This window comes from Xiphophorus hellerii, chromosome 18, assembly GCF_003331165.1.
Source record: "Xiphophorus hellerii strain 12219 chromosome 18, Xiphophorus_hellerii-4.1, whole genome shotgun sequence".
Taxonomy (NCBI): Eukaryota; Metazoa; Chordata; class Actinopteri; order Cyprinodontiformes; family Poeciliidae; genus Xiphophorus; species Xiphophorus hellerii.
The window spans coordinates 10439276-10453690 of NC_045689.1; the positions used below are offsets into that span (position 1 = coordinate 10439276).

Genomic DNA, 14415 nt, shown 5'->3' on the forward strand with positions numbered 1-14415 from the left:
ACATGAAATATACAGTACATAGAGCGTATTTGTGGCACTTTCATGAATTACATCTTTAGAGTACAAAGTCCATGCATTAATAGACCCTTTTCATGTTCTTCCTTCTTTTCAGATATGTGACAAGGAGTGGCATTACTACGTCATCAACGTGGAGTTCCCGGTGGTGGCGCTCTACGTGGATGGAGTCACTTACGATCCCTACCTGGTGACGGATGACTGGCCCATCCATCCATCGCAGATTGATGTGCAGCTCACAGTTGGTGCCTGCTGGCAAGGTGATGCTGTTAGAAGTTTTAAGAGGTATTCAGTCGTTGAATCTAATCTCCTAGAAACTGGAAGAGTTCAACTGGAAGAAAAGTTTGGACATACAGTAAAAGTCAAAGTCATTATTTGGGCTTTAAGGAATCTGCTGCTTCCTCATATTGAAACTCCAGAATAAGTATTACTTTCAGGGAGACACTGAGTGCCGAACATGCTCTTTGGCCTTGAATGCACAATGTAATTAAGAAGAACCCTTAGTCTGTCTTTGACAAACGACTGACCCAGTCTGAATGAAGGCCCCGAATTAAAGTGTCCTCTAAACTGATAGCTGCCGCTAATTGGACACAGAAGAAGAAAAGGGACTTTTTACCCCTGGTGCACCCCACCATTGATCTAACAGACCAAAGAGCTGCTCAGCGATGCTCTGCCTTAGATGAAGATATCTCTTTATGTGAGAGCGAGAGAGGGTCATCTTTTGTCACTTTCATCTGTGGCAGAGACCGCCCCACCGCACCTTCCTTCTCTGCCTCCTTCATCCCCTCCCCTTTCTTTAAGTGAACACAGCACGACGTGCTTTTGGGAGGATTAAAAAGGGCTTGAATTGAAAAGCGAGTTAAGAGAGTATTGCAGCTGTTTCACAATTGAAGCTAAGCCTCAGTTAAGAGTCATAAAGGCGCTACCGAAATCTTAACATAAGCCATTAGCCACAGCAGATTGCCTTTTCAAAGCACTAAGCTGTTTGTATCTGCCATATTGATTGCAAAGATGAGCTCATCTGTTGTCTGACTGACTTCTGAAGCTTCTGCTCTCAACCCATTTTCAGAGTAGAATTGCTGGAGTGATTATCTGCATTTTCTAGCTTACTGGTTGGGTTTATATATATATATATATATATTTTTTTTAAAAAGGATTCAGAGACTGATATAAAGTTCTCTCGGTAAACGGCTTGATGGAGTGTGATGGCGGAGTAAATAAAAGATTTGTCAGCTCTAAACAGTTCCGTGATAGTCTGCTGTATTTAATTCAATTTAATGATTTAATTTCATGGTTCATAACACACAAATGGCGAGTGAGCATTGTCTAATGGGAACAGATTCTGTTTGGACCATAGCAAATAAATTTCATGTGGAATTATTGTATTTCATGTGTTTACCCAAAGGAGCCATTCTGGTTTATTGTGACCAGGTTCTGAGTGTTTATAATTAAGCCTGCTGTTGACAATATTAGCAGATGCTAACATGTGGGATTTTATGTTTAGCACTATGATAATAAAATATGATAAAAAAGTATTTTCTGACCTAAAAAAAATTGAATTTTATTTGCATTCTCACAATTAAAGCCTATAATTCACTAACATAGATAGACAGAATAAAGCATGTGTGAGCAAAGAAAGCCCAGGACTTTGCATTTTTTTATTCTCAGTCAGTTCTTGGTGGATTTGCTGGTATGTTTTGGGTCTGCAGGGTTCCTTTTTGGTTTGTCTTGAGCTTTTTATTTATTAAAATTTTTTTATGGATTGTGCTCATATTTTGCGCGATCACCCTTTAAAGCATTCTGGGATTAATAATGGTGAGCTGATCAGGTCTTGTTGCAATAAGGCTTCCCTAAAACATAACGCTTTCTCGTCTTTGCTCCACTGTTGGTATGAGGTTCTCTTTCTTTGTATACTGAATTTGGTTTACACCAATCATGTCCCTAGCTCTGGTGTTCAGCTTTAGATTAATATGTCTAGATAACAATATTCCTGAGGTTGGAATAAGGATTTATTAGACATTTCTGGGCGTTTTGGAGACTGTTATAATCTTGAAGCTTGCTGTCAGGATTGAACTTGCATGGATTGGTCATACATCAGTATGTTGGCAGTGGTTTTAAATGTCCTTCCCCTATGGACTATTTTCCCTACAGTGAAATAGCTGACTTTATATTCTTTAAGTTCCATACCAGACTCATGAGCTGCTATAATCTTCTTTCTGAAGGCCTCAGATACTTTTTTAATCTCACCATGGTGTTTACATTTACTTCAACAGTCAGGAGCACATCAGACTAAATCTTTGAAGTTTAAACAGGACAAATATCCTGAAAAATGGTGACTAGGGTGACTGTGGCTCTTTGGTAGAGTAGTCGTCTTGCGATCGGAAGGTTGTAGGTTCGATTCCAGCTTCCTCCTGCCACATGTCGATGTGCCTCTGGGCAAGGCACTTAACCCCAAATTGCCTACCGATCTGCGTATCGGTGTATAAATGTGTGCGTGCTTGTGAGTGCGACTGGGTGAATGTGACTCTAGTGTAAAGTGCTTTGAGTGGTCAAAAATGACTGGAAAAGCGCTATATAAGTTCAGTCCATTTAGGTTCTTATCATGGTGATTTTTTGTATTTCACATGGTAATTTATTCCTTGCCAAAAATTTGTTTTTATTTCACTCAAAAGTTATTTTCTTCACTTTACTTAAATTTTCTCAGTAATTGTAAAAGTGATGTTAAATATTCGTATTATGCTCGAATATGTTAGAAAACACACAGGCTGTCACAGGGTGTGCTAATTGTTTTACATAACTATATATTTGAAACGTGTTCATGTATAAACATAGTCATATTACTTCGACAAACTTTAATTGCCACAAATTTGATTTAACGCTTTCCCTCGCAAAGTTTTAATTTATCTTGTACAACAGCAGCTTCTAAAAATGCACTTTCACTCCTAAACTTGTTTCTTTTTATATGAAAAGTTTCTTCCTCCCACTTGGGTCTTCTCTAAAACCACAGAGCAAGTGCTGGCTGAGCTCTTCTCTCACAATCTCACACTCTCTCGCCTATATTTATTCTCTGACCAGTTCTTTCTCAGAAGTGTTTGATATTTAGAGTAGCACCACCTTCTTTGCTTTCTTAGAGTGTGAAATCACACGCCGCTGTCTGGCCTCCTAACTGCCTGCCGCCAGCAGCAAGCATGCAGCCGAGATCTGTTGGTGATTGCACCCCAGCACAAATTGAAACTGATATACCTTTATACAAAGTAAATTGAATAAATATAGGCCCACAGCCAAGGATGCATTTATCCACATACTCTAAATCACACTGAGTGTGAACTCACATTTCTCACTTACCTAAGTAACAGTCCTGTTTTCAGCTCTTGAGTGCCTTTTCACTCTTATCTGTTTCTGTTTTGGAGATGAATAAAAATAATAGAGTGAAGATCTGTAGAGCAATAAAATAGCTCTCACTCAAGTGGAATGATCATCACATTCATCATCTTTATCGTGCTCCCTCTCCCTCTCGCTCTACAGTGTCTTACTAATACCCTCACCTCAACTTTCTGTCTTTTAATCTGCTGTTGGGGACCTTAATAGCTTCCCTGACTGCATCGTAAATTGATAACATCTGTCAGGGAGGGACTGAGGGACAGTTGGATGTCTTAAGATAAAGGACTGCTAAAAAGTGAGTCTAGAAGAGGAAGCAGGTGAAGCGTGACAATAACAGAAAGAATGTGTTTAATATATGGGATTCAATATGTGGTCATGGGATTTTGTAAACATGTGGATGAAAACTATTCTTCCCACGTTCCCATAAGCACCGAGGTGGGATATCAGCAGCCGCTTCACAGGAAAGATAGAGATAGTCATGTTTTCATGTAGCTGCTCAAATGGAAAACAATTCTTCCTCTATTGCAGCAAGCATGAACAGCAGAAACACACATGGCTCTGCAAATAACCATACAATACAGTATCCCAGTGACTGTAGTGTAGAGACTAATGTTTTGAATTCAGGAAGCAATTGCCAGAGTTGCTGGGTTTCAGCTGTACGAAATGGATATTCACACTACGGTTTCCAATTCTGTGCAATGTTTCTATGCGTGATAGATTTGGAAAAAGTGAAAAAGCTGGATAGTGTTCAGCTTTTTTATTGTTTTACACCCAGGTCATAATTTATGACCCAAATAGGACTGAACAGTATGTATTAAATTATAAACTTAAGCCACGAAGATTGGATTCTAAAACAATATCTCTTTTACACACTGTATAAAAACCCCCCGAATAGCTGATAATAGTAGTTTTGAATCAACATTATCACATAAAACACATACATAATCTGTGGTCATCACACATTATTTTAGAAATAAAGTCTTATAAAACAGACAAATCTATAAGCCTTAAACAACGACTGGCCCATTATATTCTCTGATTTTGCACATCTAAACTTACAAACTAATCACAAACAAATTCAACCAACAACCCCTTTGGAGGGAAGAGTGCCATGAGACTGAAGATCACAAAGATTTGTTTGGAGACAAGCCATAAGATACAATACAGGAAGTTGGTTTCACCTAGCTTATCAGTCATTGCTTCACTTCATCTTCCCTTTGTTTAATTAGTTTATTTATTTCCTTATTTAATTTTGATGCGTAAGACAAGATTCATTATCTGCCTTTTGCCAGGCAGATAACGAATGAAAGAAATGTTCTTTATTTGTAGAGCTCCATTGGATTACTTACAGAATTAAAGAACAGCAGAGAAAAACTGAGGAAATAAATGAAAGGAATGCAAAGGTGAAGTTTGATGGGCATAGCTACAGTAACCTTTTAGCTAATGAATGGTTTGGAGGCCCTTATTGCTGGTTCTGGCCTTTATGGGGTTCAGAGGACAGACTTTAAATGTATTGACTTTTTCCTTCCCTTTATTTAGCCTGAATAGGGAGGCTGAATATCACTAACTGTAGTGCCCTGCTGCTTTATCACCACATGGAGAGGCATAACTGCTATTTGGTCTTTGGGATCTAAAGGCTCAACAACACAACTGGTAGTTTTGCTCATTTCTTCTTGTGCCTAACCCTGTTATCTTGTTCTCATAATTTTAAATTGATGTTTTTGGTATAAATGTCACCAGTGGAAAAGGACAAAAGGGAATCAAATGTGTTTATGCATACCAACATCTTGTTTAGGGTTAACAATCACTGTAATACTATTAAGGTTAACTCACTAAAATCAGTTAAATATTTGCCATAACTTTACTGATCAAACACACAACATCATTTTCCTTATATGCTTACCAAGAGTCTTGTAAATGTTGTAGATTTACTTCCAGCACTATTTGATACAAGGTGGAATTTAAGGAGGATTTTATGGGCAGCAGCTCCTTCTGTAGGAAACATCCACACATTTACCTGATAAAAGAACATGCATATCCTCTGCTGTGTTGCTCAGACAATTAGATTTTATACTCATCAATACAAAGAAGCTTTTTTCAGAAGCTCTGGTCTTAGATTCTTTCTGATCAATTTTATTCTGGCTGTCATGTTTTTTAGGGAGCAAAGGTTCCCTCCATGCACACCTTCCATTAAAGATAAACTTCTGTTGTCTCATTCTGATTGAACAAGCATGAACTTTCATGTCAACAGTAGCAAGAACTGTGCCTTGTGGTCTGACTTCAGATTGAACTTACTTGTGGTACATTCACACTTCCTACAGTCTGAAAATAAAAGTCTTACACTGACTAGTTATTCCAAGATGACACTGTGCTGCATTGCAGGTCTGTGCAGCCCACATTTTGCCCATTCACTCCATTGATAGACTCTAATGAAGTTTCCGTAAACTTCACTGCAAAACTAGCAAACCTAGTTGGACTTTGTCTTTAATAGCGTTTCTTCAAAACAAAGTGAATATTAGGGTTTTCCTAATACAAAAAGTCATTATGTGGATAGTTATGTTTATTTTTGTGCTTGTAGGTGGAGAAGTTACCAAGCCCCGGTTCACTCAGTACTTCCGGGGAAGCTTATCGGGACTGACCATCCGACCAGGGAAGATCGAGAGTCAGAAAGTCATTTCCTGTCTGCAGGCCTGCAAAGAGGGACTGGACATTAACTCCCTTGAGAGCTTGGATAAGAGTATAAAGGTACACAGAAACACTCTGACAATAAAGAAAAAGAAGCCAATAGTAATTTAGAGGGAATAATATAGTATAAAAAATGTTTAAAAAATGGATTGAAAGAATAGGGGCTGCACAGTGGCGCAGTTGGTAGCACTGTTGCCTTGCAGCAAGAAGGTCCTGGGTTTGATTCCCGGCCGATCTTTCTGCATGGAGTTTGCATGTTCTCCCTGTCCATGCGTGGGTTCTCGCCGGGTACTCCGGCTTCCTCCCACAGTCCAAAAGCATGACTGTCAGGTTAATTGGTCTCTCTAAATTCTCCCTAGGTGTGAGTGTGTGTGTGCATGGTTGTTTGTCCTGTATGTCTCTGTGTTGCCCTGCGACAGACTGGCGACCTGTCCAGGGTGTACCCCGCCTCTCGCCCGGAACGTAGCTGGAGATAGGCACCGGCAACCCTCCCGACCCCATTAGGGACAAAGGGTGAACAGAAAATGGATGGATGGATGGATTGAAAGAATAATTTTTTGTCACAAATATTATAGCATAGATTAATTTTAAATAAATGTTTGATACTGCATTTGTCTTTTTCACAACTGGACCAATACAGATCAACACAAAGTTATTCTGAATTACAGTATTAAATCTTATTCTGTAATTAGACCTTGTGTCTTAAAGGTGCCTTTGTCTGTTGGATGGATGAGAATAAGAATGATGGGACTTTTACTGTGTCCTTCCCCTTTAACCCGACCCAAGTGAACCTGTCTGAAACTTTAGAACCATCAATTTCAGTTTCCTGGATCCTTCAGGGGTTTTATACCTTGCACAGCTTCACAAAGGCACTTTTACTTACTTTAAAGCCTTTCTAGTGTCTGAAACAGAAACTAATGGACATTAAGGACAATCAAAACTGTAGGCTCTTGTTTGTCGTGGTAGTTTTTACTGTTGTTGTGCCACAGAATTATTGTCATGAGGGACAAATACAGTATTAAAGCTTTATGACTCATAAGTCAGATAATCAGAAATATTTCATAGGACATGTTAAGTCTTAGATACCAAGTAGGAGAGAAGTTAAATTCATACTGATGTTGAAAAGCTACATGATCTAAAACAATCGAACATATTCATTTTTAAGTTCTCTCCTCTTCCAGTTCTAACCCAGACTATAAAAAGGAGACTGTATAATCTGACAATTGAATAGAAGTGGAAACTTGCCAATTTTCCATTGATCGACTCTGATTAGCAGGTCCAATGATTAGCAGATCCAATATTGAAAACTATGATCCCTTCAAATATGGTAATAATCTTGTAACTGTCTGATTTGTTGAATGCAGACTTCACATGACTCCATCTAATCATGTTATAAATGCAAAGTGTAGTGAGCAAACGTTACTGGGTTAGTAGAAGTAAAATTTTACCTTATTTCCATAAATCAGAGTAGGTTTTGTGGCATTGTAAATAAATACTAGTTTAGTATGAAGTTCCAAATGCTAAAAAGGTACACATGACAACAATGTATGAGGTAGTTCATTCCATAGTTAACTAAGTATCTTTTTAAATAATGGTTTATTATTCTAAAACGTTTGAGTGATTATTGTTTAATAACCTTATGGTGTTGGCGTAGAAACAGTTCTTAAGCTGGTATGAAGAGAACAGGTGTCAATAGCACAGAAAGCACCACAAATCTTCTTTTATTGGGAGATTAAATCTGTGGGCAGAAATTTAAACACATATGTTAGCTGTAGCAGAGTTAAGACAGAGATAGAAGAGTAGCACATCTAACACCAAATATTAACTTCCTGTGTACAAGCACTAGCACTGCTGTTCTGAAAACTGCTACAGAAAATGAGAAGCTCTTTAAAAATAGTATTAGTTATTGTAAAATTTGTGTGATTTTATCTTATGAAATGCTGTTTTGTTTTTGCCATGGTTAAATGTTTTATAATTATTGTAGGGATTATGTTTGGTATGTTTCAGTATTTTAGAATTGCTGATGACATTTCATTAAAACTATCAATAAACAGCTGATAATTTAAAAAAAGGCGTTCAATAGATGATATTGTATCCAGTTGAAAATCTAATGTTTTATGACTGACATGACATGCTAAAAGCTCAGTTTCCAAGAAGCAGAGACAATATTCCACAGTAAAATGTCTTGGATGACACACTCAGTTGTTAGCAAGCACTGCTAATCAATCTCATTTACTTTTATAATTTTTAAATCTCTGTCTGACAGTATGGCCTCTGTTTTTACCTCTCTGAGACTTGGGGTCATAATTCAGTTGTTATTTGAGCTTTTGAGATGCTTATCAGCTGCTCCAAGTTGTAAAAAAGACAGTACCTACAAGATATACATGCAACAAGTGTAAATGTAATTGAAACATGCATAGTGAATCTCTGTTTTTAATGGCTTGTGTCAACTGGGCCTCATTCATCATTTTCTAGTTGCTGCTACTGTTTCTATTTTTCACACTCACACACACAAAGAACCAGCGGCGAGCAGACCTGAGAGTCACATCACTCATCTTCCCCCTCCTTCTCTTTCGTAAAAAAAACTGCTTCTTTAACTTGAGCTCTTTCTGCAGCCGTGGATTCTTTACAGCTTGTTCCCGCTCAGAACTTATCCTGTCTACACGGAGACAACGTTTTGCATACATTCTTCTTGAATGTGTACAAGGAGAAGCACACATTTTTGATCTCTGCGTTGAGAGAAATGTTTTGCTTTAAATCACTAGCAGAATCACCAGCTGGTTTTCATGAAACTTATCTGCTTTTCTCTTTCTCTCTCCCCAAATTTACCTTTGCACCGGCCCGGCTAATCCATCTCCCTGTGCTGTGGAAGACAGGGGGCAGACAAGATAAATGGGGGTTTGTGCACACCCGAAGCTGTCCCCCCCCTTAACCACCCACCATCAGCTCCTTTAACACTCTTTTTCATCTTCCCTCTTCACTCTTGCTCTCTCCTAAAGCCCACTCTTTGCATAGGTCTCCTTGTGCTGCGATGCAGTGAAGAGATGCTTGGCAACCTTTTGAGACGACTTGGTGGAACGAGGTGCTGGGATATGAGAGAGCTGGGGAAGATATCCTCTTAAGGGCCAGTGCAGTTTATCTTTAGAGTACCATTATATCTTCTTCTTAGCCACACTCATGTGGCTCCAATAAGAGTGCAGGAACTTAGGAAAAGAGTTTATCCAGGGAGGTGGAGGGCTGGCACTTTGAAATCAGAAGAGAATATCCTGCTTAGAGGAAGAGTCTGAGGGAGGTAGGCAGTAAGAGTGGTGACAGAAAACAGGATGTTGAGTGGAGTCAGCAAGAAAAAGGGTAATGTGGATGGGGAGATGACAGGGGAGAACTCTGGGGAGTGTCACCTTGTTGCCAGGACCCAGTTTGAAGGAATAGGTAGCAATCAGTGCTGTTGCAGTAGGAACACACAAAAGCATCTTGGGCCAAGAAAGTCCTGTCATCAAATATCAAAGGACTACACAAGTAGAATCAGATTGTATAGATTTTTTTTTTCAGTTTTTTCTGTTGTATCCATATTGATACACATACAATTGTACCAAAAAATGATCCCTGATAGATGGTTTTTCACCTTCTCATTGAGAGTTGCTGTAAAAGAAAAAAATTAGGAAACTTTGTTGAACAAACCAAAATTTATTAGATCGGGAGAGCCTGTACTTTTTATACAGGCAAGATTGTTTTTTGTTTTGCTTTGTTTTTTTCGTTTCATATTTTTCTACTTGGCTAAATGAAAATGACCTGACTAATGACACTGAATTGTAACTTTAAATCCAAATCCTGACTCCAAACATTTTCCAAAATTCATACGTATGCCATCTAAATGCTACTTTCATCTTTTGAATATACAGTCTTTCCATTTATTGCAACTGAGCTGCTCCTAGCTGTTAGAGTTCGAAAGACTACATTGTCAATACCAACCAAATGCATTATCTGTAGGTACTACCTTATGCTCATAAATAGTTTACAGAACTCTGGAACATACAAATTACCAGTACAAGCTATTTTAAGGTTGTTGAATAACTTCAGTCTGCTTTTCTGCAGCCTCAAAAAGTTGTTATTCTGCAAGAGAAGACAAACATCTGTACACTAACGGTGCTGCAATCAGATAACTGACAGACAAAGCTATTTGGTGAACAAAGTGGAGCACTTAGCTGTTAAATAGCCACAAATTTCCCACCGGAGTTGCTGCACAGTTAAGAGGAGAGTGATTATCGGACTCTCCTGTACAAAGTGGCCACAGATACCTCTCCAAGTGATTAATGATGCTGCTCTGCACCTGCTGAATTTGTAATTGACCGTAAACATGTTCACCAACAGTTTTACTCAAGGTTCGTAGTTCTCCCAACTCGCTACACATCCCCCAGGTGTTCAAAGTATTAAAATTTTAGCCTGTTTTTTGTTTTATTGATTGATCCAGGAGATTCTGACCTGAAATCAGTTTTGAACTCAGAAAATGACAGACCAGTTAGCTTTAGGAGAACAGGACACTCAGATCACTCTTTGTCCTCCTTCAGATTGGCCTGTTCATGGCTAACAGACGGATAGTGATGGTTTCCAAAACAGAAACCAGAGTGATCCACTGTATAAATGTCCATCAGTTCATTTAACATCTACTTGCTTCTCGTTTCTTCCATTTCCCAGTTTCACTTCAACCCAGCTCAGTCCATTTTGGTGATGGAGGGAGAGAATCTGGAAAACATTAACACAGCTGTGAGGAAAGTTTCCTACATTAACTCCCGCCAGTTTCCCACACCGGGCATCCGCCGCCTGCAGATCTCCACCACCGTCCAGTAAGTGTGTCACCGACTTCTTCTTGCAGTTATTTTGACTTCCATCCAACTTGTCCCCGTCTTCCCTGTGGATTCCTTCATATTTAGCATGTCTCGTATTGTTTCTGGGTCTCTGTGGCTCTCTTGTGAATGTTATTCCACCTCAACACTTCTGTTAAGTGTAACAACAACACAGAAGACGGCCTTGACTAATGTAACTCTCTTTTCACACATCGATTTCCACACGTCTTTCTCTCAGTCCTGTCCCCGTGCTTCCATTTCTTTGGCTGTCACTTCCTGTTAACACACCAAATTGAGTTTGCTGTCGCCACCGGGGGCTAGTTTTAACATCCTCATGTCATGTATTAATAATTCCAGGCGGGTTTTGCTGGAGGAGTCAGGAAATAAAGATGAAAAAACTGAACGTGAATCTGTATGTGCGAGGGAGGGAGGGAGGGAGGGAGGGAGAGAAAGAGCGAGTGGCTTGTAAAACAGTCTCCCTCAGCGGGTAACTATTAAAATTCATGATTGTTTTAAATATATGTAGACCCCTGCAGCACAGCCCTGGGTTCCATCTCTCTTCCCTCCCGTCAGGGTCTTTGCACGGACATGGACCCGAGGACTGTGTGTGCACGCTGCACGGGTGGCTGGTGATAAACCAAAGCCATTGAAGCTGGAGGCATAGCAGTTGTTAAGGAATACATTATGCAAACGCAAATAAGCTTGCATCATTGCATTGGTAAATTTTGCTCAAATGAAATTTTGCTTGCAGATCCTGGACAAAGCTGCAATGGCTCTAAAATTATGCAAATTTAAACTTGAAACTTGGCTTCCTACCAGAAAATTTTGGCAACTTCATGACAAAGCCTGTCTGGTGAGGATTGTTTTGCAGAAATAAGTTGAGATGCTGAAGGAATTTTGGCAATTAAGCAGGTTTCTTGCTGACGTTTCATAATTGCAATAATACATAGTAAAAATAAGCAAGTGGCACTAATTCCTAATTAAAGTTCGTTTGACTTGATAGGTTTTTCTAAAAATGCACAGAAGCATGGAAATGCTATCAACTTTGTTGCTGATATTAGAGAAACATAAGAAAATCAGTTGGTGACCAAAATACGAGGACATTTTTCTATCTTGACCAGACTTGACCAGTGTCTATCCAATAAAAATGAACTAGTTAATATGTGAGTGTCCCATAATAAGGCCTGTCAACTGCTTTCTAAATGAGGTGGAAGTTACGGGTCAAAAGTGCATATGCGTTCCAACGACATTCTTCGCACTGCGCCTTATAGTGCCTGGCATGACAACTACATTGGATTTAAAGTGTCTTAGTGGTCAGCATCTGGAAATACCAGCAGTTTCCAGACAGCAGCCTCATGTAATCGTGGCCTTAGGGTTTAATGTCTTGATAAGAATAGACTGCCTCTGATATTCTTCTGCTCCAGTTGCAATTTTTCTGCTGAAGATGATGAAATTAGAACCTTAGGATAGATAGAAAAATTATTCTGCCCACAAATGCATAAACTCTTAACTTATTAACGGCAGTGAATATTTTAATGAAATGGTTTACCATCATTTGGCAAACTTCTTTTTTTTGCCCTTACATTTAATCTGTATTGAGTATTTAATAAACCTAGGGGGCCTTTGCTAATGACCTTTAATTCTACACATTTATCAACCTTAAACCACTAAACAGTTTGCCTCTCGCCATAGTTGTTACTGTTTTATCTACTTTGAGTAAACAACAGCAAATGTGTGTTAAGTGTGTTCTGGATCCTTCTGTTGATCTAATTTTTAGCTAGTGGTTTTACTGCTCCATCCAGAAGAACAACCAGCAGAAACACTGGCCCCTACCATTTATTGTCACTAAGTATTAGAGGCATCATGTAAACAAAATAACTGTAAACCCAATTGAATTTGGAAATAGGCTGACCACGAAATAAGATTACTGGCTGTGAATCAGTTGTATCCGAACTAAACTGCAAAGTTTAAGTACTTGCACTCCATCTTTTTTATTTCCAAATAAAAAAGCAATAAAAAATAACTTCTCTATAAACAAAACTGAATATTTTAATAAAGCAAAGTACTTTGATTTTTGTATAAAAAAGGGGACTTGTAAATCATTATAGACCTGAAACAAAAAATGGTTCTTAATGTGTGCCTTATTAAAAGAAAGACATGTTTTTGAGTGAGCTGTTTTCTACATTGTTGGTCTAGAAATGGTTTTAGTCAATTCTCATCAACAGTATGGCAGGTATGGCTCATTCTTTAATCTCAAATGCTTTATTGAAAAAAGAACATTTCGTTGTACCAAACATTTTCCATTGAAAGAGGTTTTACATTTAACAAAAGACAAGACTATTCCAGAAGTGTCCATGGTCTGCACTTTGGACACCTCTGCTGTAAATCCAAACAATTAATTTTGCAGGATTAGATACAATAGTTTTTATCCAACTCTCAGTAAAGTCACTTACCTTCTTTTTAATATTCTATGACAGTAAAACGTTTACTCACTATGGGCATGATGTCCCATGGACATCCTTCTTTTAATAATGCAATTCAACCTTTCCTTCTGCAACACAAAATAGTCATACAAAACGCAACTTCTTTGAATATTTACAACAACAATTGGAAATTGAGGAAATATTACTTTTTAAAGAATGTAAGCTTTCACCCCTTAGTGCAGTTAATTTCATTTTGTATCGGCCTACCAATTAGTTCTATAGTGCTCAGTCAATTCACACTACATATCCCATAATGCACAGAATAACTGCTCACCGCACCAGCGATGGGTCCAAACAAGCTTGTGTGAAAATCAGATGCAGCAAGGAAACTTGCCAAACTTTCTATGTAGTCAAGCAATGGAAAAACTCAGTCAACCTTGGCTTGTGCACATTTTAAAGATAACATGAGCAAAACTTAATCTGGAACTCTTTCATAATCCATTCGCTTCTGATGCAGAGAGGTGCCTGTACATGCAGATGGACCTGATGGAGCTGCAGAGCAACAGCACACATCAAATTATGACTCAGTGGGTCCAGCACAGCTTTCCTGCTCCATTCCCAAACTGATGTCCCAACTGCCTTCAAGCTGCTTCAATGCTCTGCTTGTTTGTAATAGAGACTAGTGTGAGCGAGCGTACCTGGTAAGGATGACGGACGCACAGAAGCTTTCTGACTGATGTGTCACTCCAAAGTATTCTAAGGTTTCCACGACTCAAAACCTAACAACACACATTAATTCATTTCTTGTCAAGAAAGGCATAAAGGAACAGAAAGAGCAGCAAAAAGCAACATAAAATTTTGTTATTTTTGTGGGTTTTTCTGTTTGTCCTCTGCAATATCAGCACAAACTTAAGTTTCCACCAGATTTTTATTTTATTACATATTCTGTTCTTTCTTGAATAGTTGTTTTTGTTTTGTTTTTTTTTTTTTTAAGAAATCTTATATGTAATGCATTGCCTTGCCACCTGGATTTAACGATGCATCCTATTGGATAATTACTGCATGGCTGA

At 38.6% G+C, this 14415-nt stretch overlaps 1 protein-coding gene across 2 annotated transcripts in view; it reads left to right on the top strand.

Annotated features, from left to right (window-relative positions):
* The window catches only part of LOC116707741 (calsyntenin-2), a 301858-nt gene that overhangs the window by 266788 nt on the left and 20655 nt on the right, over positions 1-14415 (top strand). For both annotated transcript variants that reach the window (XM_032545253.1, XM_032545252.1), the window contains 3 exons: positions 113-275; positions 5975-6141; positions 10774-10922. In XM_032545253.1, the coding sequence (XP_032401144.1) occupies positions 113-275; positions 5975-6141; positions 10774-10922 (479 nt within the window). The remainder of the gene's footprint in view (positions 1-112; positions 276-5974; positions 6142-10773; positions 10923-14415) is intronic.